This window comes from Sphaerodactylus townsendi, linkage group LG03, assembly GCF_021028975.2.
Source record: "Sphaerodactylus townsendi isolate TG3544 linkage group LG03, MPM_Stown_v2.3, whole genome shotgun sequence".
Lineage (NCBI taxonomy): Eukaryota > Metazoa > Chordata > Lepidosauria > Squamata > Sphaerodactylidae > Sphaerodactylus > Sphaerodactylus townsendi.
Window position 1 is genome coordinate 106,957,087 of NC_059427.1, and position 20,007 is coordinate 106,977,093.

Consider the following 20,007-nt stretch of genomic DNA (forward strand, 5'->3'; position numbering starts at 1 on the left):
ATAAAAATCTAATGTGGAAGCAATCTTTTTAAGAAGCTAAATTCTACAGTGATACATTCTTTCCGCATGCATGAGAGAGGCCGCAAGTAAAAGGGATTTAAAGCACAACTAATTTGCATTCAGTGATCTTGAGTTCATGCTGTAGGAGAGGATATGTGCATTAGAATCACTCAACATCACTTTTTTTTACTCTGGGTTCATTAGCCTGAAAAAGTCCTGGCCTTTCCATAATTTTAAACTCATGATCATGAATGTGGAAGAGGATCGTCATATCATTCATAGACAGGCACTGTCAGACTGTCAGACTTAAGACCCCACTTTTTAACCATCTTTGTTCTCATGGTGGATGTGGTAGTTATAAAGTTAGAAGATTAACTCCAGTGCCTAAAACAATTATATGACAGGCAGACATTGAACAGCTGATCCTCTATATGCTTTACAGATGAAATCATAAAGAAAGCTTCACCCAGTTGTCACCAGTTACTAAAGACAACATCAGTAACTGAAATCAAAGACCAAAGAGATTCTGCATAATTAAAGATATGAAGGACCACAGAAAAAACTGAAACATTCCTAGGCCTTTTAAAAACAATTTTCCCCATAGAACATTTGGGGGTAGACTGAAAAGAAACTCCTATGAATCATTTTCTTTTGTAGAATGAGTCTAATGAGGGGATTTTTACATTCAGAATACATAGCATGGAAACATCTAATGACTCCAGTTTTTCCCATGGAAAGCTGGGCAATTTGCAGTAGAACTGGGAGGGGGGGAATAACCCATGAAATATGTTCTCCTTTACAGTGAGACAATCTTTGTCCTACAAAGTATTTCACTCATCTATATAAATAAAAAGCAAAGTGTCCGTTTGTTTCTTATCATTGCGCTCCAAAACTACTGGACCAAATGCTGTGAAATTTTCAGACAACGTTGCTCTCTCATCCGAGTGTGTTTTCATCTTCTCACATATCTCACATATTTCACCTGTGCCAAGTAAACCATCCTTTCCCCAAAAAACAGCACCATCTGGTGGTCGCTGGGGCTTCCAGCAGAAGCTGGTTCTCAGCACAGACGACATGCTCCACCTCTCCCACAGCGACTCCGCTCCCTCACTGACTCGCTCGCTCCTACACCGCAACTCCTGCCCACGGCCAACAACACTCACGACAGAAGCTGAGGTGACCCAGGTGCCCAGTGTTTCTCTAGAGGTACTGGTCAGGCAGAAATGAAATACAAAACCACTCTCAACCTATTATCTAGAAAATGTTCTAGAAAACACATGAAGCCTCTGCCCTCACCTCCTGGCCCTCTCTCTGAATGAAATATTACCTCAGAAAGAATAATCCACCCCACTCTGGTGTCTCACCAAGCCTTAGGAATACAGCACGGACTGGTATTCTTCAGCCCATGCTCATCATGACCACTGATGCCATTGTATAAATAATACAATCATTGCACTGCTAATTATATATTCTAATCCAGGATAACCCTCTTTAAACAGAGAAGGGCACCAAGGAACGTGTATATAGAGAGCCTACAAGTAGCATTACTAGCCTCCAGGTGAGGCTTGGAGATCTCCTGGAATTTCAGTTGCTCTCCAGACTATAGAGGTCAACTCCTCTGGAGAAAATGGCTTCTTTGGAGGGTGGGCTCTATGGCATTATACTCCACTTAGGTCCCTCTCCTCCCTAAATGCCACCTTTCCCTGGCTCCAACCCCAAACCTCCTGAAATTTCCCAACCGAAAGTTGGCAACTCTACCTATAATAGATTAGGTTTCAGGTTACCACATTTAGCAAGGAACTTTCTCCACAAGACACAACAACAGAGTTGTATTCTGTTATTTCATTTTGTTCCTAGCACTCATTTTTATTTAGCAAGAACTTTTAGCAATGAAAAAGATTCACCTGCTTAATGTCCGAGTGCTACACTGTTGGTATGTTGGACCTGAACCTGAAAAAGGTAGCAGATCCATGAGGTGAGTCAAGATGGAAGTCAACATGATCTTGAGACAATCTAGCTATCGATTAGAATGGATCTTCCTTGACCTTATCTAGTTGAGCAGATTAAGAGTAGAATAGTGGCCATGACCAAAAAAGAGGGAAAGGTAGGCCATTGAAAAGGCAGTGAATGGTGTATTAGTTGAGACGGGGGGGGGGATGTAATGAGTAGTACAAAATAGAACTCTGTTTATGTTTGTGCCTCTGTTTTGCAGTATGTAAAATGCATTCCAAGTAAGTGCAAAGCACAGGCTTCATGTACAACAAAATTTGTAGGAGAGAAAGTCAAGGTTGTTCTATTTTGTAGGAGATTAGGCTTCTGCTGATTTAAGAGTGCAGAAGCCTTCAGTAAGTGCAGCTTTGCCCAACATTGCAACTTTGAAATGACAGCAGCAATACCATGGAAAAGCAGCACCAATCCACACTGAATATAGTAGTCCTAGTTTTGATTAAAGGAACTCTATTGGAATCGACCAAATGTTCATAATGTCCAGCACCCTGTTTCCCACAGAGACCAGGCAGATGATTTCAAGACACCTGCACAAACAGCATGATGACAATAGTCTGGTGTCATGGTTAATAGAAACTGATAAGTATGTGTGTTTATTTTTAGGGCTATTTAAATCTGCAGCCATCACCATCTCTTGGATATCAAATTTCACACAATGTGTGATGTATGCTTTGTAGTGCTCATTACATCACTGCCCCCTTTGCAAGTTCCTCAGAATTCTCACCGTGTGTGTGTGTGTGTGTGTGTGTGTGTGTGTGTGTGTGTGTGTGTGTGTGATTTTGTTTTGTCTTGAATCCATCTATCAACTGCCAATCAACGACCAGGAGTTCTAGCATCATGTTTTGTAACCACATTTTCTACATCATGCATGTTTTATAGACATCTGTCATGTCACCTGTTTCCTTTTTCAAAACCAGTGAGTCCCAAATACGTCTAACTTTGCTCCTAGAACAGTGCTCCAACCTCACGATCATTTTGTTAACGCTTTCTGATTTATGACCAGCTACTGGTTAAAGCAGAGCAGGTTAAAACTCAATCCATCAAAGACGGAGGTTCTTTGGCTGGGTCACGGTGGGGGGGGGGGGCGGGGGCATGGGGATTTCCAGACGCTAGTACTGGAGGGGGTTTCTATAAACCCTACTCCCCTGGCTTGCAGCCTGGGGGTCCGCCTGGACTCTTCTCTTTCTATGGAGAGCCAGGTGGTCCATGTTACTCAGGTTGCCTTTTTCCATCTCCGCCAGGCTCGACGGCTGGCCCCCTATCTCTCCCAAGCCGACCTGGCCACTGTGATCCATGCAACGGTCACCTCCAGGCTGGACTATTGTAACTCGCTCTATGCGGGCCTTCCCATGAGACTGATCCGGAAACTGAAACTGGTCCAGAATGCGGCGGCGCGACTTCTGGTGGGCGGCTCTTTTAGAGCCCATATCACCCCGGTGTTGCGCCACCTACACTGGCTTCCAGTGGAATTCTGGATTGTTTTCAAGGTGTTGGTGTTAACTTTTAAGGCCCTTCGTGGCTTGGGACCCTCATACCTTCGGGACTGTCTCACTCCATATGTCCCCGGTAGGCCTCTGCGTTCTGCTGAGGCCAACTTGCTGATGATCCCTGACCCCTCTGTGATGTGGCTGGCCTCTACCCGGGCCAGGGCTTTTACGGCCCTGGCCCTTGCCTGGTGGAACACACTTCCATCAGTGGTGTGGGCCTGCGGGATCTTAGTGATTTCCGTAGGGCCTGTAAAACCGAATTGTTCCACCGGGCTTTTGGGGAGGCCAGCCGCAGATTGGATGTCCCTGTGTTGCGTGCTGTACCATCATTGGCACTACTGGTGTGACATCTTTCGGTATTGTTTGTCCCCTCCCGGCCTTGGGACTGGGAGCCATCATTAGTATTATAAATATTGTTTTACAGGGTTTTAGAATGCTGATTTACGAATTTTAACTATTTATCACTTATTTATTGTGCACATTGTTTTAGTTGTGGTTTTGCTGTACACCGCCCAGAGCCCTTCGGGGGTGGGCGGTTTATCAAATTTAATAAATAATAATAATACTTTTTAAAAGGGTCCAAGAGAAATCTGTACTGCATTCTAAATGTGACTGAATCATAGATCTTGCCAGTGTTTGGTGGGTAGAAAGAACACTTGTGCAATATGCAAGGGGTCAAAGAAAAACAATAGGACTGGCCACACATTTCCTATGATTGGGACACAATTTTTTTCCCAACATTTCATGGTTTTGTGCGCCCTTTCTAGGACTTCTTTTAAAAGGATGCACACCCAGATTTCTTCGGATAGTACTTGTAAAAGCAGGCTGACCTGATTCAGATGAGATCAAGGGTCCTTCCCTCTTCATCATGGATGACCTACTCTAATAGCTATGTAGAAGAGGGAAACCTGGAAACACAGGAACCGTGTCCTGTTTAACTCATGTAAAGAGGATTATGATGTGATGGAACAGAAGGGAAGCCTTGGCAGGAATAAGCAACAAAATGTATTGGAATAATAAGCTCTAACCAATAGATATTTGGAAGCCAACAAAAAGTACTGAGGAATCTCTCACATTGTCACTGCTCTGCTGCTAAACCATTCTTCAGCTGTGTTTTTGTCGTGAGAGTTGCACTCCTGTGTCTTTTTCTGGACTGCCACCAGCACAGCCAAGCTTATGTGACATTGACAAGTTTATGTAAAGTCTAATTTCCCCCTTTCCCCAATGACCCACTTATAGAATGCCAGTGAGCACCGATCCAAGAATAGCTGGCCAAGGTACACTCTTGTTCCTTTGAACAGTATTCTGTGACACAGATATTCAAGAATATGTCTGTGAAACTGTCTAATCTTATGCTGTTTTCTTCCATGCAAATCTAAAAAGCTGAATAAAATAAAAAACTGCAATAAAAAGGCATGGAACAAGGTTTTAACTGACCATTTTCGAAATCCCTGAGCTTCCATTTTTCATAAATCCAGCCACAACTTACTCGGCTCCTGAACTGATGTGCCTTAGTTATGTAACTATTTCCAGACGAAGATCACTTTAACATTGTTCAGTTGTTTGGCATTCACTACTTTTGCTGTCTCTTCCTATAGAATGCTTATTATCAGAAATGTGAGCAATTACCGAGACTATCTCATCCTCCGCCGGTATGGTAGCTGCGGAGAGGGCGGCTGCTAGTGCAGCTGCCCTGGCTGCCTTCCTCATTGCTTTCTGAGTCTGAAGATTGGTAAAGTAGTTGACAGCGGCAAACTCGATAAGTGCAGAGAAGACAAAGGCAAAGCACACGGCGATGAACCAATCCATGGCAGTAGCGTAAGACACCTTGGGTAAAGAGTGGCGGGCACTGATACTCAGTGTGGTCATTGTTAGGACAGTCGTAATCCCTGAAAGAAATAGTAAAAGGGATGATGTTAGGTCCTTTAGGTATATCCTTTTTAAGAATGCAAGCTAGCATTACCTCAGTGTAACTCCCACATACCCTTCTAATCAGCTGGTTGCCTTACAGTTTGACCCTAACCATGTTTTCTTGGAAGTAATCCTATTTATTTTTCCTGGAGCTTACTTCTATCATTCTCTTTTGGGTTACAGCTGTATAGTATGATTGCAGATATGTTCAATCAGAGTTAAATTTTTGTAGTGTTCAATAGAACTTACTCCCTGGTATCAATGCACAGAACATTAGCCATGCTATGCAACTCTACATATGTTTACCAGAAATAATTTTAACTGTTCAAGACTTATACCTCAGCAAGAGCCCAAGCCTATCCACAATTATTTCAGTAGGCCTTACCATCAAATAAAAGGACAGTAGCCAATATGTCACATTTTTATTCAGAAGGAAGCATGCAAAACACAACATGATTCCTATTTAGTGTCTGATCCTCTACACACATACTTGGAAGCAAAACCAAGTGAATTCAGTGGATTTACTCCCCAATCATTGCAGCCTTAGACTATACAACATTGGCTTAAGTTATGAATAATCAAGAGATCTGCCAAAATATACAAGAACAGCATATCCAAGGGAAAATATAGGTACAGATTTATGAAAGCACTTCAGTCTATTCATCCATTCAATCACTTTTCCTTTAATTTAAAACGCTAACTTTGATCTCCATAGCAGGTTTTCAACATTCTGAATGAGCAAATTATTGATGATGATGATGATGATGATGATGATGATGATGATGATGATGATGATGATGATGATGATGATGAATCAAAGATCATGAAATACAAGGACCTACAAATTGAAGTCAAGCGATTGTGGCGAAAAAGAACAACAGTAATCCCAATAGTAGTCGGTGATCCAGGAGGAATCCCAAGAAACCTTGAAAAGCATCTGAAAAGCCTGAAGTTGGACAGAACATCAGTCCACATGCTGCAGAAAGCAACACTTCTAGGAACTGCACACATTCCACGCAAATACCCCTAATATCCTAGGTCATTGGGAGGGACTCAATATTCAGAGATGAATCCCAGACACTTGTGCTGTGTTGTTATGTGTATTATTATTATCATCATCATCATCATTAACAACAACAACAACGACAACAACAACAACAGTAACATGCTGTTTCCACTCAGGGATTTTTCCCTATATTGACATCTGGGGTGGAATGGGGGGGGGAGGGAAAGAGAGCGAGATTGAGAGGTCTTTCTGGCAACAATTAAGTTCCATCTGGGCTGCTTCTCTCCCTCTCCATACAGGTACTACAAAGCTTAGGGGTGGCCAGAGGTCCTGTTGGGAGGAACCAGTTTAATTGGTTTATTTGATTTATTTATTTGCTGTTCTTGTTGTAAGTGACTTCAGAGAGAAAAGCAGAATATAAATACTGAAATAAATAAATAAAAGAAGTCCTGACAATAAAGGGGAGCATTCAAATAATGTCATGCTCAATGTGTGCACAGCTCCTGGTTTTCTCTGTTTATTCTTGACAAAACATAAAGCTCATTTTTTATGAAGTAATGGGAAGATTGTAGGACAACTGTGGGTGGGTGGATTCTCCCCAACAGCCATCACAGGGAAGGAAACAGAGTTAAGCTCAGCTGTCAAATTGGTAGAGCTACATTCCATGTTTTTTCCCACCCTTTCATCCATTTAAAGGGCATTTTTTCCTTTCACCTGCCAAGGCATAGTAGTGTTTCAATGCAGCTCAGTGTGGAAAGAAAAGGGAAGCAGGGAGTTCTGGGCCATGGGGATTCCAGTGAAATTGTGCCTGAAGATGTAATAGAAGGTACAATAGAAAAATGGGGAAAGTAGTGTGTGACTGAGGAAGAGGGTGTATGGACACTATTCCTGTACCACCTCTGCTGCTGCCATGGTGGGAGTGCATTTTTGTGCCTCTGTGTGGATACAGACATTGTTTTTGCTGGAACAGATTCATGGTTGATTCCAAACATAACTTAAGACAAGATTACAGTCATTATGCACAAAATTTATGTCTGAACGACAGAGTGACCAGTTTTATTTTGGTGGTGATAATAGAGTACTTAAAGTGAATATCCACATAAAGCAAACACACAGGCAAATATAGAGTAACAAATTAACACACCAGTGTCATGTGGTGTGGAACCAAAACTGTAATATGGCATACCAAAAACAGTTCTAGCTGGAACAGACTCCTTATTGATCCAGAAAGACACCTGGGAAAGGATGACTGTCATGATGCAAGGGGTATATATCTGTATCATGAAGTAGCCCATCTTCCTTTGCAAGTGGAAGTAAACAGTCATTGTTACATATTCACCTATTAGGAAACAAGTATATTAGTATTATCTTTGTCCATGTATTTATCTTTGTCCAGATATTAGAAAAATCTTGGAAAGTTTTAAATAGATTAACAGGTAAATTTACATGCATCCTACTTATGGCTGGAAAAGTTACATGCTGCAATTTGTGTAAGTTATGTACATTGAATAAATCTGCAAATTTTTCTGTATTTTGCATTGCAAATGTTCACACTATTATGCACAGACCACTGTGATTTTTCCAGTCATTGTGGCACGGGTGGAGCAAAACATTATACCCGAATGGAAAACTCATGCAGCCATCCTTCTGCCAACATATTTTATCATATCACAGCCATATAGACTAGGAATTTGATTTTTAAATGAAAGATGCAATGTTCAGGATACTAAAAATTGTGCCTAATCTCATATCATGCATTTTTTCTGTGCCCCATGGTTTACAAAGGCCTAGTAAATTTTATTTTTTTCCAATTTGTAGCCAAAGCAATCTCTAAAGGTTGATGGTGCAGTCAAGCCTCAAACTTCCCTTATGACACACTGCACTCTCTAACTCTGTATTCTTCCCCCCATTACCCAACATTAATTGCTGCCTAGCTTTATAGCCAGTGTGGTACAGTGTTTAGAATGGCACACCAGGATCTAGGGCACCGAAGTTCAAAGTTCTACACTGGGTGACCTTAGACTACTCACATACATACAGCCTAATATATATCACAGGTTTACCATGAGGATAGAATGGAGGAGAGGAGAGCAATGTAAAGTGCTTTTGGGTCTTCAGTGGGGGAAAAAGGCAGAGGTATAAATACAGAAAACAAAATATAAATAAATAAATGGAGTAAAAGACCATCTGGGAACATGCATTTGAATATTAATGAATCAAAATCAGAATGCAATCAACTTGATCTTTTATCAGTCCAACGTATCCAACCATTAAATATACTAGGGATCCCCAACATTTTTGAGCCTGCAGGCACATTTGGAATTCTAACATGGGATGGTAGGCACAGCAACAAACGACCATAACAAAATGGTTGCCACAGGAGGCAGTCGCAAAATTAACTTTGGTAACACAGTGTAGATCCTTGGGCTGTGGTAGAAGCTGCTGCCAAAGCAACATTTGAAAAACTGTGCACACCCAATCAAATCTCCAATAGTCAATCAGAAGCCTTGCTGCACAAAAGGCCTTCCTGGACCCCACCCACTTCCTAAAAACACTTAGCGGGTGCCAGAAAAGAGGCTAATGGTTGCTACAGCATCCACAGGCACCACTTTGGGACCCCTGAAATAAACTGATGTTTGGTAATCGTCATAAATGGCAATGTATTATTGTGCTTTTCGGTATGTTTTTGTACCTGCCTCAAGTGAGGACAGTGGTAGCAGCAGTAAAACAGGGCATTGACTCAGCAGATATTCTGACAGGACATCTTCCACAAGAGAGTTAACTAATTTCCACCAAAAGAGATCAGCATTCCTATGCACAACACTTTCACTTTTCATCAATCACTGCTCTGGCTGACCAGCTTCAAAAGGACTTTGGGGATCTATATGAACCCTGTTTGCTTGCTCTTTTGTTCTCTGCCCTACTGCTCTGTTGTCTGCACTGCCAAGGCAAATGATTTCCGTCTATCTTTGAACTGTGAATCCTGGGCAGGATAGAGGCACAGGCTTCACCATCATAGACAATTTATCCCATGGGGGCAGGTGCAAACATTTGCTTGCAGTCTGAGGAGTCAGGCAGCTACAACCTGTGCTGGGATGAGAAGCAGAGACTAGGTTATGCTACACTGTCCCACCACCTCTAATAAGGCAGTTCTCCTGCAGTGAACAAGGACACTTGTGTGGCTTATATTCTGAGTCAGGTTGCCTGTTGCTGAATTTGAGCAGACTGAGAGGAAGAAACAAAACACATGGTTTCCTACTCCATTGTAAAGTAGGGACAACTGAATAAGGCACCTGATACCTGCAATGAAAAAGGATCTAAGGTCTCTCCCCCCGCCCCCTCTCCTCATGACATATCAGTGAGGATAACTTTTCTGATAACTTTTTTAAAACTTCCATTTAAAAGGAGTGGAACTTCTTTTTCTAATCTTCCTTCCCCTCAGCTGCTATTAGCTGTAGCAGGGGAATATGTCAGGCAATATTCCATTCATATGCAAACAAAGCAAAAATAGAGACATCTACTTTGAAATGAAACAGAATATGCAGGTTACAGGAACTAAGCCCTAAACCCCACTCTGTCTTAATCTGGAGCTTGAAGCATTTAGCTCCAGCTACGCTCCACTACCAAAAGTCTGTTGAGTCAGAAATCAACGACTTAAGGTGGAGAAGGGTTCACCAGTTTGTTCTATTTTTGTTCAAAAATAGACACTTGCTAGCTTTGAGTAACTAAAGAATGGAAATTCACACCTGCCTGGGCAAGTGAGAACTGTACAATTGCCTATAGACAGAAGCATATCTGCCTGGTGACATGGGGTACTCCATGTCCCCGGGCGCACACCATCTGGTCACGTGGAGAGCACAAAATTGGCCCCCCATGTGACCAGGAAGATGGCTCTTCCCCCCACCCTCCACATGACCGGGAAGACGGCAAAACCTCGTCATCTTCGGGCGCCCTTGACCCCACCCATGTCGTCATCAACATGCGCAGGGTCAAGGCTGCCTTGAACCACAAACAAAGGCAGGATATAAACAAATAAATGTTAACACTCCTCATGCAGTCTTATCTTACCTGTATTGGATTTAATTGTTTCACTAGAAACTGTTTGTCCTATAAGATCATACTGGAGAAGACTGGAAGATTCTTGTGGTATTTCCACTGAATAGAGTGGTCCTTTTTTCCAGGTATAAATCATCTCACTTTTAGGATAGGCATCTAAAGTAATGTAAAGTAATCATTACATTTCACTTTCAGTACCAAAACAAGAATCAACTCTACATTTGTTGGTAGGTGTTCCTTGAACACTAGGAATGGTGTGATTCTTGCTCTATGCGCTGTTCTCACAAACACAATGTCCTACCAATTAGTTCAGCAATGATATCCACCAGGCCAATTTGCTGAAATACAAAATAGGACTTGGGTTTCCAGCTTACCATATTAGGATTGAAGTATATGGGCATCCAGAATTGCCATGAATTATGCCACATATTGATGTTGTAACAACCCAAAGGACCCCCAGAATATTATTTATATATATTTCTGCTTTAAAATAATATTGGCAAAAGCCAGTTGCCAAAAAGCACTCCTATGGGTGTATGTAGCCGCATGATCACCTGACCACAGCCAAAAGGTCAAAACTACTTTAACAAAAGCTAAGATAATGAGTTACTCCAGCATAACCTGGAGGTCTCATTTGAGTAACTAGAATGCTTGATTACCACACCTTGCTATAGAAACTGTTAAAGACAAAGAATATGGAAAGCCAACTTGCTATCAAACACTGCACTTCCTATCTCTTCTGGGAACCCAGGTCAGCAACAAATAGTTGTTCCTTTGCATTTCCTTTCCTTTGTTATGACTCTCCTAAACCACTCACCTTATCCTGATCTAAATGTCTGTCAAATCTGAATATCCTGGGCAGTGACTCTCAAGAGTTAATCTGCATGGAAGCCTTTCAGCGTTTCCTCATTTAGCTTAACAAAGCAATTTTGGCCCCATTGTCCCAGGTTTAGCAGTAGATGAGCTGACTAATTACCTCAGCACCCCCAAACCCAGCACAGATGTGAAACTTAGTGTGATTGGTTCCTTTCCCACCAAGGAACGACCCACCTTATAAAAGTTTAGTTCACCTGCAACAGTTTGCTCATTGCCACATGTTCTTGTTGGTGTTGAGACATGAATTTGTCCTTCATTGGGTTTCTGTGCTGGCATGGAATCCCTGCCTTCCACTTCTACTCTTCTAAGAATCGTTAGGTAACGTATTACCCCGCAACAACCCCCATTCCCTTCTCTATCATCCAATCTATCTTTCAAACCTGCTTATATCCTAGGAAACTTGAATGTATGTGCTTTTGTGTCTTACTGTGTGTATGCATTTTTTAACCAAATTTATATAAAATGTTTAAACTCCATTTGGACTCTTGCATTACTCTGTGGAATATTCATTGCCAGAATTCCTTCCCCATATTATACTGTCTAAAAGATCTCCTCTTGGCCCCTCTTGCTGCCAATGTGAGTTCATTCCCCTTTACTACTTTTAAAACCATATGTGTGCTGTTACACTTTTAGCAGCTGGTGGAGATTCCCTTCAATAAAACCCTTACCCCTGTTAGGCCAGTAACAATGTATTTCAGGCTTATCTCACAGGAAAAATGGGCAGTATGGTGTAGTGTTAAAAGTCAACTAGTATTTGGAAGACCCAAGTTTGAATTTCTACTCACACCATGGAAACTCACTGTGTGACCCTGGGCCAGACACACTTTCTCAGCCTAACGTATCTCACAGGATTGTTGTGAGTATAAAGTGGAGAAGGGGAGGAGGATGTAAGCTGCTTTGAGTCTCCAGGTGTAGTATAAATTAATTAAATAAATAATAAATACTATCCGTCATCTCATTGGTGAAAGTGAAGGACAATATTACTAATGTTTTCAATTCCTCCTGCGATGGAATCTGCATACTGAACTTCTTTTTTGCCATCAAGTCACAGCTGACATGGGGACCTGTGTGGTTTTAAGGCCAAAGGTATTCAGAGGGGGTTTGCCATTGCCTGCCTCTGCATCTCATTGCTGGATTTCTTTGATGGTCTCCCATCCAAATACTAATAAGGGTCAATCTTGTTTAGCTTCCAAGATTTCACCAGATCAAGAAGAAGAAGAAGAGTTTGGATTTATATCCCCCCTTTCTCTCCTGCAGGAGACTCAAAAGGGCTTACAATCTCCTTGCCCTTCCCCCCTCACAACAAACACCCTGTGAGGTAGGTAGGGCTGAGAGAGCTCCGAGAAGCTGTGACTAGCCCAAGGTCACCCAGCTGGCATGTGTGGGAGTGTACAGGCTAATCTGAATTTCCCAGATAAGCCTCCACAGCTCAGGCGGCAGAGCTGGGAATCAAACCCAGTACCTCTAGATTAGATACACGAGCTCTTAACCTCCTACGCCACTGCTAGCCTGGGCTATTTAATTTTGAAGAACAGTGAAAATCTGAGTCTTATTTTTAACATGTTATTGCAATTAAGAAGTTGTCAGTTCCTATTGATTCTAATAACATTATCATTTTCTTCATGATCATCAACATATCTGGATATGACAAAAAATATATGTCTATCTTTATACGAATTTAAGAGCAATGAGACCCAATCCAGATGGGCAGGGGAATGGCAACAGGAGACAGCATGGGCTCACACCGATGCATTTGCCCTCCTGGCTGGCATAAGTGGCCCTTACACCAGCTGGAAGGGCAAATAGGCAGACAGGCAAGTGTCATGGAGCTCTGCAGCACAACTGCGCTGGCCTAACATGGAGGTTAACACAATTTGGGGTGTTCTGGGGGCATTCCTGGAGGTGAAGCCAATACTAGTTGGCTTGCACTGGGCTTTGGCTCCAGAAACACCTGCGGGACGGTTGACAAAAAGTGTGGCATAACTCCATTAAACCCTAAAGAGACAGCTGGGGGTTTTCTGCTTTTCACTGCCTCCCCACACCACTGTGGAAGAACCTCTGGAGGTACCGTTCCCAGCCACCCCAGGGTCTGAACTAGGCAGTGAGAACATTGTGTGTTTCTCAACTTCATCTTTAGACTCACTTCCTCACTCTGGGTCTGCAAATGAGAACTTACATGTCTCCCTTTAGATACTGAAAGCTGATAGGTAATTCCAACTTTCATAAGAGCAAATAATTGACTAGGAAGATGTAAAGTCTAATATTTTATCTTGTCTTGATTTTATATTTTTTCTTCAAGCTGGATGAACTGAATTCCATTCCATCCTATAGCCTTTACTGACATCACATAAATATAAACCACAGATCTCAAAAATAAAGTTACATGGGTTTAAAATTAGGTTATAAAACACCAAATACAATATTTTAAAAAGAGGAGTGAGGGAACCATCAAATCAGTCCTGGAATCAGTAAAAAATATGGAACAAACTGTACTAAGAAGCCCTATAGATTAACACGATGATGAAGCTCTATTGCTGATTGCAAAAAAACTAACTATGTCTTCACATATGGATAGATCAGAAGTATTTAATAAACAACATAGCTGTACAATATCAGGAAGTCCAGCTCTATAGATTAAAATGGCAACTATATATTTCTCACGGATTACATCATAAAAAGGACAGTAAAAGAAAATGTTAATTACAGTCTTCACACCACCCATCCCACAGGAACATAGCCTCTCTTCCCGACGAACATTATGAAATCTTCCATACAGTAACACAGAAGGCATAACACTAAATCTAGCTCGAGAAAAAATGCTGCATTGGACAGGGTTCTGCAGATGATAAAGATAATCAGCTGCTTGACCATATTTAATTGGAGTCCCCAAACCCAAAGGAGAGCAGATCTTGAAGGCAGCATTAAATAGAGTTTGAACATCCAACTTTAAAAGTCTGTATTTGATTCTCCTGAAAGCCTACGAGGCAGAAAGAACACAAAGTGAATTAATGGATAGTTCCAAACTGAATTCCATGGGATGGTTATTTTAAACTTGAAACTTGAAGTATGATAATTTGCATGCCTAATGGACAGTCTCAGGGGCTAATAAAAGCCATGGGAGCAAGACTGAGTGCAGGATAGTTGGCCAAGCTTCTGTCTTCCTAGTATTTCTTCCTGGTGTAGCAAACTTCCAGGCTACTGGTTTGACTGAGCCAAGGAGAACAGAAGGAGGAGATGTTCACTCCCTTTCTCCACATTGAACAAATATCTATCCAAGAGTAAAGGCTGCCAAATCAGGCAGGTATTGTTCCCAAACATAGCTGGCTCTCACCAAGTGACATGCCCAATGTGTCAGTGAATGCCATATAAATGTGCAACACTGATTGTAGTTTGGGTTGCAGTAAGGTTTTCATTCTTATGCTGCATTTGATTTATAAAAAAATAGAGTATCACAGACATTTCATTCTCACTCTAACACGACTGCGCAAACGTATTGCTCTAGCAAAAAACAGAAGGAGAAATTAGGACAGGAGTAATATATTCTGTCTTCAGACCAACAGTTCTCAAGAATATCTATGTAGTACATTTTAATACCTCCTTTCCTGGAAAGCTCGGGACAACAGAAATTCCCTGTTTGAGCCTCATAACAATTTTGCAATGATTTTGGCCTTGCAACAACTCTATGAATTAGGTTACCCAAGGTGAGCTTCAGAGCAGTGTGTGGATTTGAACCCGGGTCATAGAATAGAATCATGGAATCATAGAGTTGGAAGAGGCCATCAAGTCCAACCCTCTGTAATTTAGGAACACACAATCAAAGCACTCCCAACATATGTTCATCCAGCCTCTGGTTTGGTCTTAGATTCTTTTCCTATATTGTAACACTACTGTAACCATGGTCCATAATGTGAATTTTTCCCATCTTCCTAAATGGGAAGAGAGGCAGAATGGTCACAAACTAAAGGCATATCTTAGTTGAACCACTCAGCACTAAAAGCCCTCCAGAGTGAGAATTCTAGCTGCTTAGACAACACCTAATTTTCCTAATTATATTGATTTTAAAAAATATTCCAGAAAACTAAGGATTCTTTCTTCAGTCAAATCCCACACTTCTATTCACTTATGTGCAAAGAAACAGAGTCACTGTGTTCCTTGGAATTCAATAAATTAGTCTACAATGGCCACCCATTCAAAAGAGAGATGAAAACTGATAAAAAGCACATATAAGCACATCCTTATATATGGAACAATCAAGGTTTCATTCTTATGTTTTACTTGGGAGTAAATCCAGAGGTGGGATCTAACCAGTTCTCACCACTTCTCTAGAAGTGGTTACTAATTTTTCTGAGTGCCGAGAAGGGGTTACTAAAGCAACCTCCCTGCCCAATAGGGACTGGAGGTGCGGGTGTGCGGCGGCGCCACTGTTTGAATCCCACCACCATCGGAACCTGTTATTAAAATTTTTGGATCCCACCACTGAGTAAATCCCATTAAAACCAGAGAGATGTACTTCTGAGATACCAGGAATAAGCTCAGACTGCCTAAGAGGAACAATAATTTGGGGGAAAGGTACAATTTAGTGTTGTATTCCTTAATCAGAATTCTCTTAACTTGTAAAAGTCTTTGCTAGTATTCTTCTGTCAAGTTGCCTATTTTACAATCCACCTTTGACTTCGTTAGTCTGTTTTCCAACTATTGCCTGTATTCCTTTTGGTTTCATTAGACCCTCAGGACGTCCAGATATAGTCCTTTCATTCTGATTTGGCAGGGAAAGGGGGAATATTCTCTGTCAAATGGCATGACTGTTTATATGCTTTCTAGGTATCATTTTCAATTCAAAATATACTATTTTAAAAATTCACACCTTACAACAAAGTTGTTGGGGATGTGGGACATTGCAGACTTCTTTGCACTTACAAATTACTAAGGCACAATTTCTACTGAAAGATATAAACTGGTTGCAGACTTACAGCTCCCAAATTTCAGTGGACAAGCATGCCCATCCATAGGAAAGTTTACCAAACGCATTGGACAGTCTGCATTAATGGTAAGTCTGGAAAGGAGGAAAGCAGAATTGGACTAAATAGAATCATCATCAGAGGGGGGAAATAAATATGAAAGGAAAAAATAGATAGAGACCTTACCTCATTGTATAGAGAATTGTCCCATTCTGCATTATTCTGAAAAGTTTGTTAGGGGTCGTCATATTATGAGCAATGGACTTTTTTCCATTTCTAAAAAAGGTGTCTGGGGTCCAGATTTTACTGACCATCAAATTGTTTAGTCTCAGAATTTCAGTGGGCCCACCAAATTTCAGCCTCTCATCAATCCAGGTTTGCCGAAAGAAAACATCCATTGTATATTCCTTGAGGAAAACAAGACAATCCACAATGAGAATCCAGCAGCATTTATGGTTACTCAAGCTTACATAAATGTTAACCGCATTTATTACTGAAACCTATCACCCTTAAGCAGGTGCTAACGAGTTGGCCTATGAGGAAAAAAAATACCACACATCCCATTTCATGGTGAGTAGCTCCAAACTAATCAACAAACGATCTTCCTCCATTATAATGGAGATCTTGTTTTTATTCCTGAAACAGAATTTAATTCCTGATATCATTATTGGTGTGATATAAGGTGTGATCTGAGCAAATATTTTGATTTAATGGGGTTGTGAATCAGTCAAAGCTTTTCCCAGGAAAGGAACCAAGGAAGGGGATGTAAAGAGATATAATGAGGGATGTTTATTTTTGCAATGTGCAGAGGAAGTTAATTTCAGAGGAATGGGCTACAAGCAAAGATAAGCAGGCCCAAGATTACTTTTTGATCATCCCTTTTCTTGCAAATATCACTGTGGAGCTGTTACTCTGTGTTTTGTGGGACAAGACAGGCTGCAACTCTTAAGCAACTAAACTGGCTATAAACATAGAAAACTTTATTTCAATGGTTCCCAATCTTTTAATAAATCCAATCATTTTCACTCCAAAAGTCTTACTAATATTTATGGCATCACAACAATATTGAGGAATTGATTTGGCGCATTTTCATCCTGTCTTTCCTTTAAGGACCGCAATGTGACATACCTTTCTCCATTTTGTCCTCACAACCATTTTGTTAAGTAAAGACTAACAGATGGTGATTAACCTAAGGTTACCAAGCAAAGATCTGAACCTAGGTCTATAGGATCCGTCAGACATTTGTAGGAAGACTTAATGACTCTCCCCATTTCAGATCCTTTCGCAATTCATTGCTGCACAGCTGACAAGAATCTGCTAAATGTTTTTGTAGGTAAAAAGCCCTTTGAGCCTTTTGGAGTATATAAAAAAGCTAAAGTTTTTTTAAACTAAAGTTTAAAAAAACTAATGTTTTTAAAACCTGAACTTAATTATATTTGTTTTAGTATTTATTTATTTAGTATCTATCAAGTGTTCCATGGAGTCTCAACCCACTCACAGTGATCCCATTAAATTCCATCTAGCGAAATTTCCAACCAAAGAACAGCAGCCTTGCCTTCCTGCCCCCATCAGCCTTGGTGGTCTCCCACTGAAGTACTAACTCATAAGAACAAGCCTGCTGGATCAGACCAGAGTCCATCTAGTCCAGCATTCTGCTACTCGCAGTGGCCCACCAGGTGCCTTTGGGAGCTCACATGCAGGATGTGAAAGCAATGGCCTTCTGTTGCTGCTGCTCCTGAGCACCTGGTCTGCTAAGGCATTTGCCATCTCAGATCAAGGAGGATCAAGATTGATAGCCGTAGATCGACTTCTCCTCCATAAATCTGTCCAAGCCCTTTTTAAAGCTATCCAGGTTAGTGGCCATCACCACCTCCTGTGGCAGCAACCCTGCTTAGCTTCCAAGCTCTAACAAGATTGGACTATTGGAGCTGTTGCTGGAATTTATTTATCCAACAGGACTTCCACTGAGCAAAGAAAACACTCCAACTTTGACTGGAATGCATCTGAGTAAAGTTGTACTTCAGTTCCACAACTCAAACGCCTCCTTGATGCCAACAAAAAGCCTTGGAAGCACCATGCCATAAGGCTCGAGAGAAACGAGGAAAGCAGTGGGGTAAGGGAAGGACTCACTTTGACAACCCCCTTGAAATTCAGAACACCCCAAAATAAAATCCCCAAGGAGCCTTGCTTGGCCCTTCTCTCTGCACAGCCCCAGCAAGCAAAGCAGTGCCAGATCCTTCCGGGGCAGACTGCCAAGGAGATTACAGCGAGTAATCTGCTCTAATGACAGTCCACTCAGATGCTACCGTAATGAATCCTGCACAACAGGGCAGACGGGGGGGGGGGGTCGGGGGGGGGGGAGAGAAAGGGACCTGATCCACTCTGGCATTTATAGCCCATGTCACCACTTAGACGGAACTTGCGGCGGGGGGAGCGCCAGGGAAGGGGGGGTCTGATTCTCACCATTTCTACGTCGGACACAGGACCAAAGCTGGTTACATATATGTCGGTCTTGACTTCTGTCACAGCTCCTGTTATGCAGTCGGCATCGGGAGAGAAAGAGAATTCAGCAGGTTGGTGATGGGACCGCGCTTCTACCTGCAGCCCTGCAAACTTTGCCCCAACAGAAGCGCCCTTCCAACTTCAAAGCGATTTGTGCTCTTGGTCCTTATCAAACAACGTGCCTAAACGCGCCAGAGGTGGGGAGACTCAGCAGGCCACGCCTGGAGGCAAAGAGCCTCTCTCCAGCACCCACCTGGGTAAGCCCCCTCGGGAGTAAACCTTGTTGCAGGCCCAGACTGGCGCCTTCAGAAGTTTAACAGCTGCCTCCTTAAACAACTTGCAATCTCCAAGGGAGCGGTCAATCCCTTGTTAGATGCTGGAAGCTCCCCTCCAAAAGGGTAAAAAAAACACGGGGGGGGGGGGAGTGGAAGAGAAAGTACCTGGGTTGCCGCGACCTCCAAAACCGGGTCGAAGCCGAATGTCGTAGCCATCCAAAAGTTTGTCCAGGATGCGAGTGATGTTCTCGGAGTACAGGTTGCCCTCGTAGGCGTGCAAGTCTACCGCCAGCACCTCTTGGAGGCTGCAAGTGCAAGGCAATGGCTCCAGAGCGTCGCCCGATCCAAACCGTCCCCCGCCCCATCCTACACAAGTTGCTTCTCTTCTTCAATGACACCCCCCCACCACCAGCCCCCGACGTTTCCTGTCCCGCCCAGCCAACCCACCAAAGTGACAACTTACCAGACAACGAAGCACGCCCAAGAGAGCCACCAAGCCATGTCTGCGCCTTGCCCCAAGCCCCTGGCGCCCACCCGGTCAACTGGAGCCCATCTCCCTGTCGTCCTCCCCTTCGGCTGACTCCGTGCAACTACGGCTTTAGGGAAGTGCGAATGGGCAGATGGAGGCGGCCCCACCTTCCCGGGTCGCCTCTTCCCCTCCTCCTCCTCTTCCTCCTCCTCCCGAAAGCGGGTACTGATTTCCCCCCAAAGCCTTCCAGCCTTCGGTTGTGGAATTACAGTTTGAAGGGACGGTGCCCGCCCGGTCGGAGAGCTGTGACAATAATCGAATAAGGCATTAGGGGAGATTAAAAGGAAGAAATCCACTGCTAGTTTTGGCATGGAATTAGCAGAGACCCGTTAGGAAATCTGGGAAAGCGCTGGCATCTTGCTGATAGAGATTATGTTCGAAATGGCCCTAGCTTTTATTA

At 42.5% G+C, this 20,007-nt stretch overlaps 1 protein-coding gene across 1 annotated transcript in view; it reads right to left on the reverse strand.

The window, feature by feature from the left end:
- The window catches only part of GABRA6 (gamma-aminobutyric acid type A receptor subunit alpha6), a 47,093-nt gene extending 27,297 nt beyond the window's left edge, over positions 1-19,796 (reverse strand). Inside the window, exons 1-8 of the mRNA XM_048490408.1 lie at positions 19,542-19,796; positions 19,244-19,383; positions 18,765-18,832; positions 16,488-16,708; positions 16,314-16,396; positions 10,480-10,623; positions 7,598-7,750; positions 5,124-5,383 (exon numbers count right to left, since the gene is read on the reverse strand). Coding sequence (XP_048346365.1) covers positions 5,124-5,383; positions 7,598-7,750; positions 10,480-10,623; positions 16,314-16,396; positions 16,488-16,708; positions 18,765-18,832; positions 19,244-19,383; positions 19,542-19,579 — 1,107 coding nt within the window. The 5' untranslated portion in view covers positions 19,580-19,796. The remainder of the gene's footprint in view (positions 1-5,123; positions 5,384-7,597; positions 7,751-10,479; positions 10,624-16,313; positions 16,397-16,487; positions 16,709-18,764; positions 18,833-19,243; positions 19,384-19,541) is intronic.
- Positions 19,797-20,007: the final 211 nt, after the last annotated feature.